This window comes from Panthera pardus, unplaced genomic scaffold (genome assembly GCF_024362965.1).
Source record: "Panthera pardus isolate Hobbes unplaced genomic scaffold, ASM2436296v1 HiC_scaffold_3, whole genome shotgun sequence".
Taxonomy (NCBI): Eukaryota; Metazoa; Chordata; class Mammalia; order Carnivora; family Felidae; genus Panthera; species Panthera pardus.
The window spans coordinates 3,615,406-3,639,075 of record NW_026526876.1 but is presented as its reverse complement, the minus strand read 5'-3'; the positions used below and the strand labels follow the sequence as shown (position 1 = coordinate 3,639,075).

General features: G+C 36.6%; 1 protein-coding gene across 6 annotated transcripts in view; it reads left to right on the top strand.

The window, feature by feature from the left end:
• Positions 1 to 22,555, top strand: part of ZNF624 (zinc finger protein 624) — a 34,129-nt gene extending 11,574 nt beyond the window's left edge. For 3 of the 6 annotated variants that reach the window (XM_019413831.2, XM_053892498.1, XM_053892496.1), the window contains 4 exons: positions 1,355 to 1,420; positions 9,085 to 9,211; positions 9,963 to 10,058; positions 19,304 to 22,555. In XM_019413831.2, coding sequence (XP_019269376.2) covers positions 1,355 to 1,420; positions 9,085 to 9,211; positions 9,963 to 10,058; positions 19,304 to 21,519 — 2,505 coding nt within the window. In that variant the 3' untranslated portion in view covers positions 21,520 to 22,555. Of the gene's footprint in view, positions 1 to 1,354; positions 1,421 to 6,184; positions 7,735 to 9,084; positions 9,212 to 9,962; positions 10,059 to 19,303 lie in introns of those variants that run through there. The other 3 variants (XM_053892499.1, XM_053892500.1, XM_053892497.1) reach the window with 2 other exon arrangements.
• Positions 22,556 to 23,670: the final 1,115 nt, after the last annotated feature.

The following is a 23,670-nucleotide window of genomic DNA, read 5'->3' as shown; positions in this document are numbered from 1 at the left end:
AAACATGATGAGTGCTATGTAAGAAAAGAAATGGGCATTAGTATGGGCAAAACTGGTCACAGAAAGCTCATGAGGACAGTTAGACTTAGGTAGTACTCACAAGTGGGATTTAAGTTGTCGTAAAGTATTTATAAGGGTACTTCAGGTGAGAAGGGAGTTTAAGGGCAAGAGAACAGTGGGGTGAGCTAGTGATTCCAGCTGGAAAGTATGGAAGATAGTACTGGAAATTAGATATTTAAGCTGAATCTTTTAATGCTTCCCTGAAGACATTTAAGTATATATATGTATGTGTGTATGTTTGAGGTGGGTGTCAGTGAGGTACAAGCCGTGTCTTAGCAGTGACTTTTTGAAATAGATTCCGAAGAAAGGTAATACCAACAAATACAGTTTGTCTAGTCGTGATCTGCGGTAACCTATAGTAGTGACCTTTCACTCTTTATAGCCAGGATGTATAACGTGTAAACAGTCCTTAAAACATACCCTTGAAAAGATAAATAAAAACCAAAATGTTACACTTGATCAGCATATCTGAAGTATCTGTCTAGTATTGACATGGCCAGACCCATCCCTAATTACCAGAGGTTGATGTTCACATCATTAATTTTCTGGAAGCTGAATGTTTTTATTTTTTAGATAAGAACTTGGAAGGGGAGAAATAAGATAACAGTTTTTCTCAATGGACTTTCAGTAGTTTTATTACCCATAGTTTTTTTAAATGGCACACACAAAACCTAAAATCATAAGTACTAATCGAAAGAGGTAGTAAAATACCATCTCATTTATAAAATCAGGCCCTCATAGGGATACAGCTTATAAGGTTAAGAAAATAATGTAGTGAGAAGTCCCTGAAATGCTACCTGAGTAACTACAAGACGTTCCCCCGACCCCCCACAACACTGAAATGATCTTCAGCTGTACAAAGTACATAGTGTTAGTAGGTTTTGAATACTATTCTTAAGATAGATACTTTCTGAGAAATACATTTCAACTCTATATGAAAAGGGAAAATTATGTAGGATCTGAAGGCCTCTTACTATAAATCTATTTTTTTGTTACAATTGGTTCTTTGTTGGAAGCCTCCATTAAAAACTATGCGGTTGTATCTTTCTCAGTCTTGTGTTTGTCATTGTCTCAAACAAAGTTGAAGAAGATGATTGGATGTTACTATGGGACGGTAATTTCAGCGCTAAATTAACCAATAAAAGGGGCCACCCTGTTAATTTCAGCCCTAAATCAAACAACAAAAGGGATCATCCCATGTATGCCACATCCACAGTGGACCGTTGGTACTTGAGGCTCTGCTGTGAGTCATCAGCAGCCTATCACTGAGTGATCGTATCCTGTATCCCTTCAGAATCCTGAAGTTTCCAAGCCAGATGAAGACCTTCACCTTCAGGCTGAAGAACCAGAATTGGAAAAGGTAATGCCTCACATGTTACATGAGGGGAATAAAGTGCCTCTTTTACTGTGCCTGGTTCTTAATGTTCCTAGTGCCTTGCAAGTTTGCAGTGAATATCATCTTGCTTGATAGCTGTAGTAACCCCAGGGCTGGCCGCATCAGTGTGACGGATTTCATTTCCCTTGGTGGCAGCCCTAATGTGGCAGGTCACATTGTAACTACTGACGATAAAGTATCCTATATCACATGCTCTGACTCTTGCTTTGCATCGTGAGACTCAACACCATTAAAAATATCAAGAATACATGAACATCAGTGGAGGTATTTAAGGTGTGTTTAAATTGGTTTAGGGTTTTTATTTCATTATATTGTTAAGCTGACTTTCTTATTCATGAGTATAGAATTCAGCTGATTTTTCCAGAAAATACCAAAGTCAGAAATGTATGAGATATGTTAAGAAAAGTTATCTAAAACTTAGAAATAAGGCAAAAGGTAAATGTATGCCCTTTCAGTGTCGCATTGAACCATTGTCTAACCAGCCTGTGTAAGGGTCACCTGACATAGCCCGGAGAGTTACGTTGTTTGATGTACTAGTTACTGTTGGTTAATATCCAGAACATTGAAAATTTGCAAGTTATTTTACCTTGGAGAAAAAATAACCCCCAAACTTACGGTTTTATTGTCCTTGTAGGACATTCACCAGGTTTCTAACTGATTTTGTGGTCTTATTCCAGCATTCTTTTTTCTGCAATCAGTAGACAGCTGTTTTTGTGTCTCCTTTGAACCAGGTTTGTCAGGCAGCTGATCTCTCATTAATGACTTAAGTAAATCTTTGGCATGTGTTGACAGTACTTTTAGAATTACAGGGGTTAAGTTTTAAAAAAAATTTTTTTTTGAAGTATAGTTGACATACAGTATTATATTAGTTTCAGTTGTACAGCATAGTGATTGGATAACTCTGTACATCACACCGTGCTCGTGGCAATAAGCGTAGTTACTGTCTGTTACCATACAAAGTTATTACAGTGTTATCGACTATACTCTCTGTGCTATACTTTTCATCTCTGTCGTTTATTTTATAACCTGAAGTTTGTACCTCTTAATCCTCTTCACCTATTTCACCCATCCTCTCACACCCCCCCCCAACAACCACCATTTTGTTCTCTGTATTTAGGAGTCTGTTTCTGTTTTTTGTTTGTTCGTTTGTTTTCTTTTTTAGACTCCACGTATAAGTGAAATCATATATTTATCTTTGATTTATTTCACTTAGCATAATAACCTCTAGGTCCATCAATGTTGTCAGGAATGACAAGGTTTTGTTTTTGTTTTTTTCTTTCTTATGGCTGAGTAGTAGTTCAGTGTGTGTGTGTGTGTGTGTGTGTGTGTGTGTGTGTACGTGTGTACATGCCACATCTTCTTTATCCATTTATCTATCAGTAGACACTTGTGTTGCTTCTATATCTCAGCTATTGTAACTAATGCTACAATAATTATAGGGGTGCGTTTATCTTTTTGAATGAGTGTTTTTATTTTCTTTGGGCAACAACCCAGCGGTGGAATTACTGGATCATATAGTAATTCCAGTTTGAATTTTTTGAGGAACCTCCACACTGTTTTCCATAGCAGCTACACCAGCTTGCATTCCCACCAACAGTATACACAAGTGACTCCTTTTCTCCACACCCTTGCCAATTCTTACTATTTCTTGTCTTTTTTATTTTAAAGCCACTTTGACAGCTGTATCTCATTGTGATTTTGATTTGCATTTTTTTTGTTGACCATTCACATGTTCTCTTTGGGAAAATGTTCATTCAGGTCACCTGCCCTTTTTAATTAGATTAGTTGTTTTTTTGTTATTGAGTTGTGTGAATTCTTTTTAGATTTTGGATATTAACCCCTTATCAGATAAATCATTTGCAGATACCTTCTCCCATTCATTTGGTTGCCTTTTTTCTTTTTTTAATTTTTTCAGGTAAACTCTATGCCCAATCAGGGCTTGAACTCACGATCTGAAGTCAAGAGTTACAAGTTCCACTGACTGAACGAGGCAGGGCCCCTCAGCAGGTTGCCTTTTTGTGTTGATGGTTTCTTTGGCTATGCAAACACTTTTAGTTTCCTGTAGTCCCAGTTGTTTATTTTTGCTTTGGTTTCTCCTGCCTCAGGAGACAGATCCAGAAAACTGTTGCTAAGCCCTATGTTTTATGGTTTCAGGTCTTACATTTAGGTCTTTAATTCAGTTTTTCTTTATTTTTGTGTACGGTGTAAGAAAGTGGTCCAGTTTCATTCTTTTATATGTAGCTGTCCAGTTTTCCCAACACCATTTTTTTTGAAGAGACAGTCTTTTTCCCATTCTTGCCTCCTCTCTTATAGATAATCGTGGTTTTTTTTTTTTAATTATGTAGAAGTTCAGCTCCTTTTTTTTAGAATTACGTTTTGAAGTTTTTTTAAATTATACTTTGAAAGTTGGTTTTATTCTAAGAATGTTTTGTGTAAAACTGGGCTTTTCTTTTTGCTTTTAGGAGAAAATACATTCTGACACTCAGGCGTACACATAATTTTTACATAGGTTTTGTTTTTTTTTTAATTTAGTACTGGACCAATCATCCTTAAAATTGTCCTTTAACATATTATAGTTTAGACTTAAAATTTTTAAGGTAAAAATATTAATAGTTTCAGACTTTGAGTCATGAACTGTAGGAAAGTGCCATTATTTTTGACCTGGTGAATAAGTCATATGGTTTATTTTTGTTCTTCTGACAGGAAATCCCTGACAGAAGAGTAATTCTGTGTGGCTCTTTCTTAAATTCTACATCCTGTTGATAAGTACTGAACTCAGTTTTATTTAACTTTAATTCTAGTAAAACCAGTCTTTCAGTGATAATTTTTAACATTTCCATATCTGTAAAAGGTGCAAATAGAATTTTCAGGGGCGCCTGGGTAGCTTCATCGGTTGGGCGTCCGACCTGAGCTTAGGTCATGAACTGATGGTCCGTGGGTTCGAGCCCCGCATCAGGCTCTGTGCTGACAGCTCAGAGCCTGGAACCTCCTTCAGATTCTGTGTCTCCCTCTCTCTCTGCCCCTCGCCACTTGCTCTCTGTGTCTCAAAAATAAATAAGCATTAAAAAAAATTTTTTTAATTAAAAAAAAAGAATTTTCATAGCACGTGTATTGAATCTGTTGATCAATTTGGGAAATATTAAAGTCTTAATATTAAGTTTTATAATAAGAATATGGAATGTTTTCCCATTTATTTAGGTATTCTTCAGTTTCTTTCAGTGATGTTTTGTCATTTTCAGTGTACGTGTCTTGCATATCTTTTGTTAAATTCATTCCTAAGTGTTTTATTCTTTTTGCTATTTTAAATGGATTTTTTTCTTAATTTCTTTTTTGGAATGTTCATTGCTAGTGTATAGAAATGGTTGACTTACGTATATTGATCTTGTGTCCTGAACCTTGCTGAACTAGTTTATTTAGTTCTAGAAGGGTTTTTGTTTTTGTTTTTGTTTTTGTTTTTGCATGGGCGTGTGTGGACTTTTGTTGGGTTTTCTATATGCAACATAATATCATCTGTAAGTGGAGATTATGTCATTTCCAAATAGAAATTTACTTCTTCCTTTCCAATCTGATATTTCTTTTTCTTCTCTAGTTTTTCTTGCTAAAACTTATAGTATAATGTTGAATAGAAGTGAGGAGAGGGGACATCTTTGTGAGGTTTATGATCACAGAGGGAATGCATATGGCCATTCACTATTAAGTATGATGTTTGAGTTGGGTTTTCATAGATGGTCTCTATCATGTTGACGAAGTTTGCTTCTATTTCTAGTTTGTTGGGTTTTGTCACATACTTTGTTGGGTCTATTAACATCATTGTGTGGGTTTTCTTTATTCTATTAATATGGTGTATTACCTTGACTGACTTTAAGATATTAAATGAACTTTGTACACATGGGATAAATCCCATTTGGCTATGGCATATATTATGTTTTCTTTGTTGCTGTTTTCAAACTGAATCAGACTGAATTAATTCTGTCTCGCTCTTCCTTAAATTCTACATTTGTCTTATTTTGGTAATACTGGCCTTACAGAATGAGTTGAGAATGTTTCCTTGTGTTTTTTGGAAGAGTTAGTGAAAGATTGGTGTTAATTCTTCTTGAAATGTCTGGTGGAATTCAGTGAAGCCACTTGAACCTGGGTGTTTATTCGTGGGAAGTTTAATTATAATTTTCATATTTTCTATGTCTTCTTGAGTCAGTTTTGGTAGTTTGTGTCTTCCTAGGAATCTGCCCATTTTATCTAGATTTTTCTAATTTGTTGGCATACAGTTGTTCATAGTATATTCTTTTATAATCCTTTTATTTCTGTAAGGTCAGTAGTAATGTCTCCTTTTTCATTCCTGATTTTAGTAATTTGAGTCTTCTCTTTTTTCTTAGTCAGTCTACCTAAGGGCTTTGTAACTGTTATCTTTTCAAAGAACTGACTTTTGCATTAGTTGATTTTCTCTATTGTTTTTCTATTCTCTGTTTGGTTTATCTCGATTCTAATATTTATTATTTCCTTCTGCTTTAAAAAAAAATTTAGTTTGGGGCACCTGGGTGGCTCAGTCGGTTGAGCGCCAACGTGGGTCATGATCTCACGGTTCGTGGGTTTGAGCCCCACATCGGGCTCTGTGCTTACAGCTCGGAGCCTGGAGCCTGCTTTGGATTCTGTGTCTCCCTCTCTCTCTGTCCTTCCCCTGCTCACGCTCTGCTTCTCTCTCTCTCTGTCTTTCTCTCTTTCTCTCTCTCAAAAATGAAGAAACATTAAAAAAATGAACAGGAGGGTCATTACCTTGGTGAAGTGTCCCTTTAAAAAAAATAAATTAGTTCACTCTTCCTCTTCTAGTTCCCTAAGGTATATATTTAATTTTTTATTAAGTTCTTAATTTAAATTCCAGTAGAGTCAACATACAGTGTTATATTAGTTCATGCCTCACTTTTCTTATTAGCACCTTCCTTATTGTGAGGATTCAGTCGTTATGTAACAAGCCCTTATCAGATCAGTGCCTGACAAATATTATGCACTATACATATACATGAATCCATTTGCGCCTGTTGCCTGCCTCCCAACAATTATTGGACCATGGGTAATAATCATGTTTCATTTGTAATCTTACCCTCTCTCACTAATTATTTTGAAGCATATACAAGACATTATATAATTTATCTATAAATATCTCATTATATATCTGTAAAAGATGTGTTTTAATGTTACATATACTATCATGGTTACAGCTAAAAAATCAGCAGAAAGCCTTAATATCAAATGTGGAGTTGGTATTTGTTTCCCCAATTGATTCACATGTTATGATTACTGAATGTCGTCTCTTAGGTCACTTTTAGGCTAGAGGTCCCCCCTCTTTTTCCCCCTTGTAATAATTCATTGAAAAACCACGTTATTTCTACTTTAGAACTGTGATGTCCAATACAGTAGCCACTAGCCACATGTGGCTTTTGAGCACATGAAATGTAACTAATCCAAACTGAGATATGCTGTCAATTTAAGATGCACATCACTTCAAAGACTTAATACGAAAGATAGAATCTCATTAATAATTTTTACATTGATTGCACATTGAAATTATATGTGCACTAGTCTGAATATATTATTTAAAATAATTTCGCTTGTTTTCTTTTATGTTATTTATCTATTTACTTTATTCTGAGAGAGAGACAGAGAGAGCATGAGCAGGGGAGGGGCAGAGAGAGGGAGAGAGAGAGAGTCCCCAGTGCATGGCTTGAACTCACAGACTGTGAGGTCGTGACCTGAGCTGAAACCAAAAGTCAGACACTTAACCAGCTGAGCCACCCAGGCGCCCCTCACTTGTTTTCTTCTTAACGGGGCTACTGGAAAACCTTACGTGGCATATGTCACTTGCAATATACTTCTTTGGACAGCGTTGATTCAGAATTTCACACAATTTGGATTTTATTTATTGTGTCTCCATGGGGATATTTAACATGTTCATCTGTTCCCTGTATTGTTAGTTAGATCTAGAGGCTTTATCAGATTCCAGTTTGACTCTTTTAAAAATGTTTTTGGCAATAGTATTTCATGTATCCGGTGTATACTACCAGAAGGCACCTATGCCTGGTCGAGAGGCCTCTTTGATACATTAGCAGCCACTGATGACCCTTTAATTCGTTAAAGGTTACAAAATGATGATATTCTAATTCTTTTATTTCTTTTCATGTATTAGCTGGAATCCTTCCATAAAGAGAAATCTCTCCTCATCAACAATGTGATCACACTTGATAACCATAAAAATTATAATATTTTACATGGGAAAAGGACAAAAGGTTAATTCTTTCTCTTTATTTGCCAGTTTCAAGGCATCCTCCAAAAATGATCAATGAGTATTTTTATAGTATTATTATGAAATCACGAGCTTAAAGGTATATTTTTGAAACCCATTGTAATTTATTATTCTTACTGATGTTCAAATTGTCCCATTATTAGCTAGGGGGAGACTCTTCAAGTAGTGTCTGATAGCTTGTTTGCATTTTGGTATCACAGAAAGTTCCGGGCCCTGATTCCTTTTAGTGGGAGGTAAAGTCTAGCTTGCATAATGTTACTTTATCAGCTGTTGTTTTTATTTTTAGGACTTTTCAGTGGATGAAGCTAGGAAAAATATTTCTCTTTCCTAAAAAATAAAATAATTCATGAGTTTATACTGATACTTCCAATTCAAATTTGGATCTATGGAATTATTGTATAATCTCATCAGTATTACATTTATATCTTCTTTCTCCCCTGCCAAATTTATTTCTTCTCAATGACAGCAGTGTAATAATTTGTTTTATCAAACACTACACACATAGCAGTTACAAAATACCATTTTCATCATTACCACCAACAATCAGGCTATTTATTGAAAACGTACAGTTTTTGCAGTTCTTTTTCTTCTTGGGGTATATCTCACAAAGGATGAACAAAAATTGCTATGTTTTAAAGTTACTTAAAATAATTTCTCCTTGATGAATGCATATACTTCAAACTGGTTGCATTTTACTTTTAATTTTTAGGAATGACTTTTTAAATTGAAAATTTTTCTTTTATAATAATACATTTACATGGTTCAAAAGTAAAATGTAAAAAACAAGAAATATTCAAAAGAGTCTAGCCTCTATTCCAGTCCTCTCCATTTTCATGCTCAAAGTGAGAGCTTACGATATTCTGTATCTGCAATCTGATTGATAAACTGCATCTTTTATGAAGCCATATTCCATAGATTTGGAACTGAGAAAGAGCTGATATTGTAGATACCTGTAGATAAGCCAGGGTTTTGAGGGAGAAAAGATTATTTGGGTAGAAACTACTAGCTGTTATCAATATTAAGACTTTCTAGAGAAGGAGGAAACCATGCTGTTTGATTCCAGATAATGTAGCAAGACCAATATTTCAGAGTTAGAGAAAGCCAGATTTGAATTAGTGTGAAAAGAACATTTTCACGGGAGGAGTAAAACTCCTCTTGTGGTTTTAAGTTCTTGTCACTGGAGAGATTCATCCTTTAAGGGCTGAACTGGTTGACTTCAGTGGTCATTTAGTGGCCGTGAGTTCCGGAAGTTTCCTCCAGTTTTGTATGTGTTATTCTGCCCAACAGGTCTTACTTATATAGTCCCCAGGTGATCGTAGTATATTTATTTTAGGATTCTGTGACATTTAAAGATGTGGCTATAGACTTCTCATTAGAAGAGTGGAGGTTGATGGACCTTTCCCAGAGGAACCTGCACAAGGACGTGATGCTAGAGAATTACAGGAATCTTGTCTCCCTGGGTAAGAATAACATCTTTGTTCGTTTACTGACCGGGTTTATTTGACCGGGTTTGCTGAAGATAGAGAACCTTTAAAGTACTTAAATGAATTTGGGGTTAGAGCTTAGGCATTAAACTCTTATATTGTGGGGGTGTTGCTGGGAGCCATGCCATCCCTTGTGCTTAACTAAGGGGTCTGCCCATTGTAAAGTAAGAAATACACATTTCGTTGGAATCTTGGAGATTGTTGACAGTCCCCAGGTTTAGGACTAAAGTTTTTTCTGGTCACTTTTATAAATGAGGGCTATAGTTATCAGTACCTCCAGAAAGAAAGACACAAATGCATTCATTTTCTTCCTAAACTCAGATTACTCCCATGTTCTATCATCCCAGAAAACCTGGGATCATCGTGTTGAACTCCTTTGAGATAATGTTTGTAATTCTCTATAACTCCAGTGTACAATAGAATGTTCTGCTGTGATGGCAATGTTCTGTATCTGTGCTGTCCAATATGGACACACTAGCCACTCGAAGCTACGAACAGCTTGAAATCTGGCTAGTACAACTGAAGAACTGAATTTTAAATTTTACATAGTTTTAACTAATTCAAATTTAAATAGCCACCTGAGAGTACTGAAAAGTGTATTGGACAGTCCATCTCTAGAACTTACCATAATAGCCACTCTGCACAGAAGATTAAGAGCTGAGACTGAGTTTGGCAATAGTTCTTACTCCTAAACACAGTCAAATCCTATTCGTTCTTCTCTAACAAGGGCTTGCAGTTTCCAAACCAGACATGATATCTCACCTGGAGGATGGCAAAGGACCGTGGGTGGTAGTGAGGGAAATTGCAAGAACCCCCTATCCAGGTGAGTTCAAAAGAACCAGGAGGATCGGATTTACTGCAAGTTAGTAGGTTATGGCTGGAGCAGAACATCTGAAATACTTGGAGGAGTATCATCTCTCCCCCACCTTGCCTGCTCTCTCTTTTTGCCTCTCTCTCTGTTCTCTACTTTTGGTTCCTGTCCCATCCGATGTTGCTGTCTTGAGGACATGATTTTCATGATTATTCCTTCACTCAAACATGCATGAAACCTCCCTTTCAGTTCTATCCTCTCAGTCAACTTTACATTTTTCTCATTTGTTTAACTATTATCTGACCTCTCTTCTTTCATTAATCTTCCTAAAAATGCTTTGTTAAGGGTCACCCCTGATTTTAATGTTTATTTACTTATTTTTGAGAGAGAGAAAGCACAAGTGGGGGAAGGGCAGAGAGAGAAGGAGACACAGAATCCAAAGCAGGCTTCAAGCTCTGAGCTGATAGCAGAGAGCCCCGTGTGGGGCTCAAACCCACGAACCGCGAGATCATGACCTGAGCCAAATTCAGACATTTAACCTACTAAGCCACTCAGACACCCCTCTGCTGATTTTTTTAAAGTTCATTTATTTTGAGAGAGAGAGAGAGAGAGAGAAACGAGTCGGGGAGGGGCAGAGAATGAGGGAGAGAGAATCCCAAGCAGGCACTGTCAGCACAGAGCCTGACACAAGGACTAGATCCCACAGACCGTGAGATCATGACCTGAGCTGAAACCAAGAGTCTCATGCTTAACTGACGAAGCCAACCAGATGCCCCACCGCTGATTTCTCTTAAGCTAAACCTATTTACTCATTATTTAACTTGCAGGTGAACCTGCAAGCCTGCCAAAACTTTGGGGGAACCCTCCTGTTCTCCTCCAGTTTCTTAACTAATTGAAAATACAAACTAGGTATCAGTTGAGAATTAAATACAGTATTTATTCATATATTTAACTGATATTTATCAGACATCTCTTTCCTGCGTACTGGGTTAGGTACTAGGTCTACAACAATGAGTAAGATGGACCAGGTCCCTGCCGTCATGAAGATTATATTTTAAGAAGTTGACAAGTATATAAATAAAAACAAGCTAAATAGCAGATATAACAACCTTCAGTTATGAGATAAACCGGGTGAGATATGAGATATGAAAGAGTGACTGGGATGGGGATGAGGGTACCTCCCTCAGAGAGTGTGGGCAGAAGGCTTCTGAAGAGGGGCTTTTAAGCTGAGCCTTGAAGATTCAGAAACAACCGGCCAAAGGAAGAGGAAAGGAGAAGCATTCCAGACAAAGGACCTGACACGGAAAAGAATGAAATGTGTTCTAGAACTCGAAAGGAGGCTGCTGTGAGAGGGAGTCTGGTATCAGAGCTAGGCAACAGCTTGCCCATCCGGGGCTTTGTAGGTGACGATAATGAGTTTGGATTTTAATCAGTGAGTGTGAAGGCATTGACACACTTTAATCAGGGATTTTTAGGAAGTAACTCTGCGCAGACTAGACTTGAAGGCATTAAATCAGGTAATCAGTTAAGAGGTTGTTACAATAGTATGAGCAGAGGTGATAACTTTGATTAAAGTAATAGTGGAGATGGAAGAAAAGAAATGGATTCTAGTTCACTTGAACATTCATTTTATCATGATGCCGTGCATAACTCACGTATGTGTTACATATATTCTTTTCATATGTCAATATTATGTATTTTTTGTTCAACTATAATATATAGTTTTTTTTTAATTTTTTTTAATTACGTTTCTTTATTTTTGAGAGGAAGAGAGAGCCAGCATGAGTGGGGGAGGGGCAGAGAGAGAGGGAGACACGGAATTGGAAGCAGGCCCCAGGCTCTGAGCTGTCAGCCCAGAACCTGACGCGGGGCTCGAACCCACGAACCAGGAGGTTATGACCTGAGCCGAAGTCGGACACTCAACCGACTGGGTCACCCAGGCGCCCCAACATACAGTTTTATATGGATTTCAGGTGCACAGTATTATGATTCAGCAATTCTGTACATCTCTTAGTGCTCGTGAAGATAAGTGTATTCGTAACCCCCTTTATCTATTTCCTCCATCATCCCACTCACCTACCCTCTAGCAACCACCAGTGTGTTCTCTGGGAGTCTGGGAGTTTTTCGCCTCTTTTTTTCTTTATTCATTTGTTTCTTACGTCACACAATGAGCGAAATCATATGGTATATGTCTTTCTCTGACTTATTTCACTTAGCATTATACCCTCTGGGTCCATCCGCATTGTTGAAAATGGCAAGATTTCACTTTTTTGATCACTGAGTAATATTGCATTCTATATATACACCTCATCTTCTTTATCCATTCATCTATTGATGGACCCTTGGGCTACTTCCATATCTTGGTTATTGTCAATAGTGGTGCAGTAAACATAGGGGTGCATGTATCTTTTCAAATTAGTTTTTTTGTTTTATGTGAGTAAATACCTAGTAGTTGAATTACTGGATCATATGGTATTTCTGTTTTTAATTTTTTTGAGGAACCTCCACACTGTTTTCCATATTAGCTGTACCGGTTTGCATTCTCACCAACAGTGTGTGAGGGTTCCTTTTTCTTCACATCCTCACCAACATTTGCTGTTTATTGTGTTTTTTATTCTAGCCATTCTGCCAGGTGTAAGGTGGTATCTCATTGTGGTTTTAATTTGCATTTCCCTGATGAGTAGTGGTGTGGAGCATTTTTTCATGTGTCTGTTGGCCATCTGGATGTCTTTAGAAAAATATCTCTTCATGTCTTCTGCCCATTTTAAATTACATTATTTGTCTTTTGGGTGTTGAGTTGTACAAGTTCTTTATGTATTTTGGATAGTAGCCCCTTATCAGATAACGTCATTTGCAAATAATCTTCTTCCATTCAGTAAGTTGCCTTTCTGTTTTGTTGGTGGTTTCCTTTGCTGTGCAGAAGCTTTTTAGTTTGGTATTTAGTTTGGTAGTTTAATTTTGCTTAGATACCCTTGCCTGAGGAGACAGATCTAGAAAAATGTTTCTATGCCTGATGTCAGAGAAATCACTGCCTATATTTTCTTCTAGGAATGTTTCGGCTTCAGGCCTCACATTTAGGTCTTTAATCCATTTTGAATTTATTTTTTGTGCATGCTGTAAGAAAGTGGTCCCGTTTCGTTCTTTTGCACGTAGCTGTCCAGTTTTCCCAGCACTGTTTGTTGAAGAGACTGTCTTTTCCCCATTGTATATTCTTGCCTCCTTTGTTATAGATTCATTGACCATACAACCATGGGTTTATTTCTGGACTCTATCCTGTTCCATTGATCTAGGTCTGTTTATGTGCCAGTGACATACTGTTTTGATTACTGCTGTATCGTAATATATTTTGAAATCTGAGATTGAGATACCCCCAGCTCTGTTCTTTTTTAGGATTGCTTTGGCTATTTCTGGTCTTCTGTGGTTCCATACAAATTTGAGGATTATTCTAGTTCTGTGAAATACGTTGTTGGTATTTTGACAGGGATTACATTGAGTCTGTAGACTGCTTTGGGTAGTATAGACATTTTAGCAATATTGGCTCTTCCAACCCATGTATCATCTTCCGTTCCTTTCGTTAACGTTGACTGTTGAAAATACTATATATTTTTAAAAGAGTGAATGAAAAGTAGACATTGGAGACAGTTTTAGGCGACTCTTTAGAGAAGGATTTCCCCCTCCCCCCATGAAGAGGGAAAGAGAGATGGGGCAGTGGCTACAGGAAAGTGTGGAATGAGGGAAAAAACTCTTGTTTCGTATTTAAGATGGGAGTATTTATGGCATGACTGAGTAATAAGAAAGATACCCTGATGGAGAGGGAGAAATTGACTTTGGAAGACCAGTGGGATCACTGAAGAGTTCACATGTCTGAGGAGGTTAAAGAGGATAAACTCAAGAAAGGAAAAGGAAGGAGGGCTTCACCACTGATAGGCAGAGAGGCCACCTTTTCTGTTATAACACTAGGAAAGATGGAGAAGGCAGGCGTAGATAAAAGGTCAAATGGTGGTGAGAAGATCAAGGCATTCGATTTTAATAGGCTCTGAATTCTCAGTAAAATATGAAGCGAGGCCACCAGCTTATAGTGAGGATGAGAAAGAGTTGTAAGAGAGGGAAAGATACATATAAAAAAGCTTAAAATTAAAAACAAAAGATACATAGATTTCACTAGGGAAGCCACATTGACCTCATGCTTTTATTAGGGAAGGAGTTTAATTATAGTTTCTATTCCTTCTGTAGCTATAGGACTATTAACATTTCCTATTTCTTTCTGTTTTAGTAAATTATATGTATCTGGGAATTGATCCATTTACTCTAAAATTTAAATTTATTGGCATACTGTCCTCTCCTTTAAATGTCTATGTGGATCTGAAGTAATGTTTCCCTTTTCATTCCTGATACTGATTTTTTTTTTAATCTCTCTGTTTTCTTATTCAGTCTGTGTGGAGCCTGATGTGGGGCTCAAACCCACGAACCAGGAGATCATGACCTAAGCCAAAGTGCCCCAATCTTATTTGGCTTTTAAAATAACTTTTTTGTGTGTTTGATTTCTCTATTATTACTTTTATTATTTTTAACCTTTTTAGCATTTCATTTGCTGATCTTTTTTAACTTCCTGAGTTGGGTACTTATATCGTTGATTTTCAGCCACTCTTTTTTTATAGCTTATTTAAGGCAATCTAGACTGCATCACACCCCATTAAAAGACAAGAGAAAACTCTTCTTGACAAACCAAAAAAAGAAAAGCAGACTACATCACATCTTTTTTTTTTTTAACGTAGCAGCTTCATAATTATTGAGTTCAAAACATTTGATAATTTCCATTGTGATGTCTTTGTCCCTTGTGCTCTTTGGAAGCATTTTTCTTCATCTTGTACCATCTGGGATTTTCTAGTATTCTTTTTTTTTTTTTTTTTTAGGTTTATTTATTTATTTTGAGAGAGAAAGAATGAGTGGGGGAGGAGCAGAGAGGAAGGGAGAGAGACAGAATCCCGAGCAGGCTCCACACTGTCAGCGAGGAACCCAGTGCGGGGCTCGAGCCCACAAACCCGTGAGATCATGACCGGAGGCAAAATCAAGAATCAGGCACTCAACCAGCTGAACCACCCAGGTGCCCCAGAAAAACAGATTGTTATGAACTTATGCAAAGAACTATAATTGCTAAGAAAGAAAGAATACACACCGAGATATCTGAACTCTGGAGTTCAGGGAGTGTTCTTGTTACTTTAACTTTTCCTGTGGTCAGAAAACATGCTATGGATGATTTTAGTCTTTATAAGTTTCTTAAAATTTGCGTTACCACACGGCCAATTTTTGAAAACATTTGTATGTGCGCTTGGAGAAAATGTGTAGCCTATTGGTATTAAGTGCAGTTTTAGTTATACCAAATATATTATGTTGCTAAAATCTGTGTGCTTACCGATTGTCAGCTTATTCTGTCAGTTATTAAGGTTTTTCAAAGTCTCCCAGTAAGACTGTAAACTTGTCTGTTTCTTATTTTAGTTGCTTTAATTTTTGTTTTATGTATTTTGGAGCTGTCCTATTAGGTAAATACAAAGTTATGACTGCTACATCCTTCTGTTAAAATGGACCTTTTATCCTCATGAAGTGTCTTTATCTCTGTACTGGTTTTGCCTCATCCTAATATTATTACAGCATCTTTCTTCTGGTTATTGTTTTATCGTATATCATTTTAATCTGTTCACGGTCATCTTTTATATATCCTTGTATTTTGTTTCTCTGATAAGTAGCATATTGTTAGATTTTTCTTTTAACCAATCTGACAGTCTGTATCTCTTGGAGTATTTAGTTCCTATACATATAATTCAGTTACATAATGTTTAAATCTATCCTCTAACTGTGCAAGTGTCTTGCACGTTCTATACTCTTTTTCCCCCCATGCATGCATTTAGATTTATTATCTTATTTTTCTATTTACTTGGTAATTATAAATTTCCAAAATTAGTTGTGCAGTGGTTAACTCTGAGATTAAAGCATGCATCCTTCATTCAGAAGTCTAATGTAAATTGTCCTTCTTCCTAAACAACACAAGAATCTTACAACCACTTATTTCATTTAACCTGATTTATATGTTGTTGAAATTATGTATTTTAACTGTGTCTATATGTCAGATCTCATAAGAGCATTATTAATGTTCTGTTCCGTCAGTGTTCATTTAGATTTGCCTATGTTTTTGCCTATATTTTCTCCTCCTATTTCTCTTCATTTCTGAGCTTGTATCTAGGATTATTTTTCTTCTGTTTAAAGAGTACCCTTTAATATTTTATTTTACCCGCATCTTCTAGTGTCACACTCCCTCCATTTTCTTTTTTGTCTAAAAATATCTTCAGTCTTCATTTTTAGAGAATCGACTTCTAGGTTGGCATTTACATTCTTTCAGCATTTTGGAAGGTATCATTCCATTGTTTCCTGTCTTACATCTACTCCCTTGACAAGTCAGTCATCTGTCTAATTCAGGAGTCAGTAAACTTTTTTCTGTAAAAGACAAGACAGTAGATATTTTAGGCTTTGTAGAGACATAATACCTCTGTTGCAACTACTCCATTCGGCCATTGTAAGTGCAAAAGCCTCCAAAGGTGTGGTTATATTCCACTAAAACTTTATTTTATTTATTTTTTTTTTTAATTTTTTTTTTTTTAACATTTATTTATTTTTGAGACAGAGAGAGACAGAGCATGAACGGGGGAGGGGCAGAGAGAGAGGGAGACACAGAATCGGAAGCAGGCTCCAGGCTCTGAGCCGTCAGCCCAGAGCCTGACGCGGGGCTCGAACTCACGGACCGTGAGATCGTGACCTGAGCCGAAGTCGGCCGCTCAACCGACTGAGCCACCCAGGCGCCCCAGCCACTAAAACTTTATTTAGGGACCCTGAAATTTGAAATTCATAGTTTAATGTGCCACAATATATTATCCTTTTAATATATTTTTCAACCATTTAAGAATGTATATTCTTATCTCACTGGCCACACGGAAATGTAGTGGGACAGATTTGCTGTAGTTTGCAACCTCTGATCTGTTGGCGCTCCTTGATAGAACTCTTAAAGTTGTTTTGTTTTTTTTAATGTTTATTCATTTTTGAGAGAGAGAGCGTGAGAGCGTGAGCAGGGGAGGGGCAGAGAGAGAGGGAGACACAGAATCCAAAGCAGGCTCCAGGCTCTGAGCTGTCAGCACAGAGCCTGACATGGGGAACTGCGAGATCTTGACCTGAGCCTAAGTCAGCCACTCAACCGGCTGAGCCACCCCAGTGCCCCCAAAATCTTTTAGTTTCCATTATTTTTTCCTTGTATTTCTCCCACTTAGAATTCATTTGGCTTCTTTTTTTCTTTTCTTTTCTTTTCTTTTCTTTATTTATTTTTTTTCAATATATGAAGTTTATTGTCAAATTGGTTTCCATACATCATTTGGCTTCTAAAATCTATGGCTTGATATTTTTTATTCTGTTTTGGAAAATGCTTCAGCATTATTTCTTTGAATTTGATTTCATCCCATTCTCTCTCACTTCTCTTTCGAGCTTTCTGGGACTCTTTCACATCTGTGATAGACCTTATCACTCTCTCCCATGTGTCTCTAATGTCTTTTGAAATTAAGTTTTCAAGTTTTTCATCATTCTGTACCTCAATATGCATATTTTCTACTGACCTGTTTCCCATTTTGCTAACACTCACGTGTCAAATCTGTGTTTTTCAGCCTATCCTTTGAGTTATTTTCCAGTTCTAGAATCACCATTTGGTTCTTATTTTCTACTTTCCAATTATTTGGTGAGATTACTGGTCTTGTCTTATTTTCTTCAATATACTAATCATGATTATTTTGTAAGTTTATGCCTGAGACCTCAACTGTCTGGATTCCTTCTAGATCTGTTTCTTCTCTTGACTTTTTTCTAATTAGACTTTTGTCTCCTTGTATGCCTATTATTTTTCACTGTCAAGCATTGATATGAAAACCTATAACAATAATTTGAGGCTCCGGATTGTGTAATCTTTTTTTCATAGAGGATTGTTTGCTTTTGGCAGGCTGCGAGGATAAAGGTTCTAACAGTTCTCAGTTACCTTAATTCAATTAGACATTTAAAAGAGCTGGGTTCTAGAGTTGTCCTCTTTGGTGGCCCTAAACTTAAAACTTGGGCTATTTTGAAAAAGATTACACTGCAGGGTGGTGGTCTTACAACTTGTTTGTATGTACAATGTAAAATTTTACTATTATAGTTCTTTTAAATTTCTAAACGTGGGTGCCTGCATGGCTCAGTGAGTTAAGCGTCAGACTCTTGGTTTCAGCTCAGGTCATAAACTTGCAGTTCATGAGTTTGAGCCCCACGTTGGGCTCTGTGCTGACAGTGCAGAACCTGCTTGGGATGCTCTCCCTCTCTCGGCCCCTCCCCCACTCATGCTCTCTCTCAAAATAAACTTAAAAAAAATTTATAAATTTGCAAACTCTATAAATTTGCAAACTATAAATTTGCAAATTCTATAAATTTGCAAACTCATTTACAGGCAATTTTTTCTCAATGTTTAAAAAAACAAACTGGATCAAAACCTTTTGTGGATAGTTTTTTACTTTAAAACTCAAGGTATAAGTAGTTTTGATCCAATTTTTGACAGACATACAGGAATGTTGTTAAGATATAAAAAGGTTGCAAAACTACCCTCGGTGATAATTATTATCACTATTTAGAATATTAATAGCTATAAATACCAATTTTTACTAACTTACTGTTCGGACTACTTTTTGAAGAATCAAAGTGTCTTTTTCCATAAACATTTGATTAATAAGTACATACAAAGACTTGAATAAGCTGATCTCACATGAAAATTTGAGAAAGCCGTCATACAAAAAAGCTAGCAAACAAAGAATAAAAACAAATAGAAAGTATGGTTGGAAACAACTGCCTGGTTTGTAGAGTAAATGGAAAGAAAGGAAGTAGTCGTGACTATGAAGAATGCTCTATAAATGCTGACTATAAAGGAAATGAGAAAAGAAGTATTTGAGAGGCTTAGATTCTAGGGGGTTACCGTAAATGAATTTGTTTAGTAGGGGAAAAACTCTGAATTTGTTACTTTGGTTCTTGACTCAACCAGTCTCCCTTAAACCTATCTCCTCCTTAGAAAATAAGGCCAGTTTGGAAGCAGTTAAAACTTTGTATTCATTATCATCTCAGGTTTCCCTTTTATTATCCTGTTTACTGAGATCTTCCTAACTTAGGAAATAGGAGTCATTTGATTTGATTTTTATCTTTTTTCCCCCCAGAGCTGGAGACCAAACCTGCAGCCAAGAATGTTGTATCAACAGAAAATACTTCTGAAGATGTATCACAAGAGACCATAATAGATAAACTCACAGAAAACAGTCTGTGGAACCCCAGAATGGGAGGATTATGGAAATGGAATGAAAGGATATTGAGATTGCAAAATAGTCCGGAAAATCATTTGAGTCAAAGAATAGTTACTCACAAGAAAATTTCCACTGGTCAAAGAGGATTTAGATTTGGATCTATTTTTCCAGAAGCAGGAGTTATCACAGAAGGGCCCCACAGCAAATGCCAAACACATGAAAATTTCACTGAGAATTTAGATTTGATTACAGATACCAATCTAGGAAAGAAAATCTGCAAGGATACAGAAGGCAGCAAAGCTGTAAGGCCTACTTCAGAACTTACTTTAGGAAAAAAATGCAATAATAAAGAAAAACCCTATAAATGTAGTACCTGTGAAAAGTCCTTTCGTTACAGGTCGTTACTCATTCAACATCAGAGAACGCACACTAAAGAAAAACCTTATGAATGTAACGAATGTGGGAAAATGTTCAGCCAGCCTTCATATCTCAGTCAACATAAAAAAATTCATACTGGAGAAAAACCCTATAAGTGTAACGAATGTGGAAAGGCCTTCATTGCTTCTTCATCGCTTATGGTACATCAGAGAATTCATACTAAGGAGAAACCTTATCAGTGCAATGTCTGTGGAAAATCTTTTAGCCAGTGTGCTCGCCTTAATCAACACCAGAGAATTCAAACCGGGGAGAAGCCCTATAAATGTACTGAATGTGGGAAAGCTTTCAGTGATAAATCAAAACTCGCAAGACATCAGGAGACTCACAATGGAGAGAAACCCTACAAATGCAATGATTGTGGGAAAGCCTTTAGGAATAAGTCCTATCTTAGTGTACATCAGAAGACCCATACTGAAGAGAAACCATATAAATGCAATGAATGTGGGAAATCTTTCAAGAATACCACAATTTTTAATGTTCATCAGAGAATTCATACTGGAGAGAAACCCTTTAGATGTAACGAATGTGGGAAAGCCTATAGAAGTAATTCCAGCCTTATTGTACATATAAGAACTCATACTGGGGAAAAACCTTATGAATGTAATGAATGTGGGAAAGCATTCAATCGCATAGCAAATTTCACAGAACATCAAAGAATTCATACAGGAGAAAAACCCTATAAATGCAACGAATGTGGAAAAGCATTCATTAATTATTCATGCCTTACCGTACACCACAGAATGCATACCGGAGAGAAACCTTATAAATGTAATGAATGTGGAAAGGCCTTCATGCGTTCTTCATCCCTAATTATACATCAGCGGATTCATACTGAAGAAAAACCTTATCTATGTAATGAATGTGGGGAGTCTTTCAGAATAAAATCACACTTAACTGTGCATCAGAGGATTCATACTGGAGAGAAACCGTATAAATGTACTGACTGTGAGAGGGCATTTACCAAAATGGTAAATCTCAAGGAGCATCAGAAAATCCATACTGGAGTGAAACCTTATAAATGCTATGATTGTGAGAAATCTTTCAGGACTAAGTCCTACCTTATCGTACATCAAAGGACCCATACTGGGGAAAAACCATATAAATGTAATGAATGTGAAAAGGCTTTCACTAACACCTCGCAACTTACCGTACATCAAAGAAGGCATACTGGAGAAAAACCCTATAAATGTAATGAGTGTGGGAAGGTTTTCACAAGTAACTCAGGCTTTAATACCCATCAGAGAACACATACTGGAGAGAAGCCATTTAAATGTAATGACTGTGGGAAAGCATTTAGCCAGATGGTACACGTCACAGAACATCAGAAAATCCATAGTGGAGAGAAACCCTATAAATGCGATGTCTGTGGAAAAGCCTTCAGGAGGGGTTCCTACCTTACAGTGCATTGGAGAACACATACTGGAGAAAAACCCTATACGTGTAAGGAATGTGGAAAAGGTTGTATCACTCTATCACAGCTAACTCTTCATCAGAGAATTCATACTGGGGAAAGGCCCTACAAATGTGAAGAATGTGGAAAAGCCTTCAGAACCAACTCAGATTTTACTGTACATTTGAGGATGCATACTGGAGAAAAACCCTATAAATGTCATGAATGTGGAAAAGCCTTTAGGAGTAGCTCAAGCCTTACTGTACATCAAAGAACACATCAGAGAGAAACTCAGTTAATATAAAAGGTAACAAATCATTCATCCAGATGCCAGCTCTACAAGGAGAATCTTATAAACTGTGTCTTTTATGAATGTGGGAAAACTTTCAGGAGCAATTCACCAGAAAACACACACTTAAGGGATACTTTATAAACATAAAAATGTGGAAAACTCATTAAATCTTAGAAGTGACAAGCAAATTCACAGTAGAGAAAAATAATGGACAAATGAAAGCCTTCACCCAGATTTCATACTTTGTTCACTTAAATTATCTTCAATGAATTGCCTATAATTTTTTACCTATTTTTCTATTGGTTTGTCTTATAAATCTGGAGGTGCTCTTTATATACTTGAAATATTAATCCTTTGTCATGTGTGTGTGAAAATTTTTTAATCTAGCATTTGTTTTTATGCTTTTTTGTATGGTAAAAGAAGTTGCCACATTTTAATTTTTCATAGATATTTATTTTCCTTTTTAGATTAATTTACTCTTTTAGTTAAAAGAGTCTCCTTAATCCCTCGGTTATACATAGTGTTCTAAATTTGTTTCTAAGATTTTGTTAATTTTATATTTTATATTAAAGTCTTTAATCTGTCTGAACTAGATGGCTAGTCAGAGAAGAGCAAATTGCCATTAATCTCTGAAAATATTATGAACCTAAGGTAGTACTCAGGGAAATGCAAATTAAAACAACCAATGAGATGTCACCTCCACTGAATGGAGTTGGCAAAATTAAGAGATCTTTTGGTAGTGGGATTTGGGAAACCATGTACTCTTAACACAAACGGTTATATCAACTTCTATTTCCACCAGCAATTAAGCAATATGTATTCAAATATTTTAGTAACATTTTAAAATAAAAATACTTTGACCTAGCAGTCTCACTTTGGGGATCTTCCCCACAGAAATAACAGCATCAGTGCATAAGAATACACATAAGTCAGGATTTTTGTTGAAGTATTGTTTGTAGAGGCCAAGTAGAAAACCAAGTGGAGACTAAGTGAATGCCCGTTAATTGGGGAATGGTTGAATAAAGTGTGATATGGCCATTCTATGGAACAGCATGAGAGTAATTTTTAAAGTTAGTTATATCTACACTAGTTGATCTCAAGGTATTTCCACAATTTTTAATAACTAATTGCTTTATTGCAGAGCTTTATGTGTACAGGGCTTCATTTTTTGTTAAATGATCATACCCATTTATGTATATATGTGTATGTGATGAGCATGGAAACAAGTATATATACTTGGCTGAATATATACGAGGCTGTTATTATTGGTTACCTTGAAGGAAGGGAGAAGAGAAGTAGGGGAAAGGACTGGAAAAAAAATTTTTTTTAATGTAAGTGCAGCATGTATGGCATAAAATTCTATGTAAAACTGTATTTGTATGAACTTCTGAGAACTATGAATGAAGGATGGTCTCCAAAAAGTTCGATTGTTTTAGAGTTGGGGAGTATGCAGTACTTCTATGTATTTTATAAGCTTTTCCTCCCAACAAGCACGTGATATTTAACATAAACAGGAAACACCTATTTCACTTGTGAAAGTAATTTACTGGACACCTGTTATGTTCCAAGAATTACCCTAATATATTGGCAGGGTAGGGACAGGCAGGAATCTAAGAGCATGGGAATTTGTTCTGATGCTGCATAGATTCCAAACAAGTTACCCAGCACCTCATTACACCCACCCTCTCGGTTTCATTTAGAAGAGGTAGTAATTTCAGACAAATGAGACACGTACCCAAGAATATCTGGAACTTATGTTCAGGCTATAAACCAGAGAACTGCAAGCCTCAAGAGAAGCTCCACCTTTAACATGGCACCAAAGAAAAGGTCACAGTGATGAAAAGTTCCATGTGCAGCCTCATAGAACATTCCATGATGGAATAGAGAGAGGGGAAACAGCCAGACACCCAAGTCCATAAAAAAGGAAGTCTTGGGAGTTCTGGAACTACTAAGAGTCTTGGAACAAAGATGAGAACCAAAAGGCTATGGCCCTGATATCAGAAGGCCATAACAAACCATGGACCTGATACCCAAAAAGGACAAGACATGATGAGCTATACTTCAGTGGAGGCTGAAGAAAAGAGAATCCCAGTACTCCTCCCACAATGTTGGAATATGTATATATCCAATATTGGGGAGGAGATATTGGATAAATGATAGGAG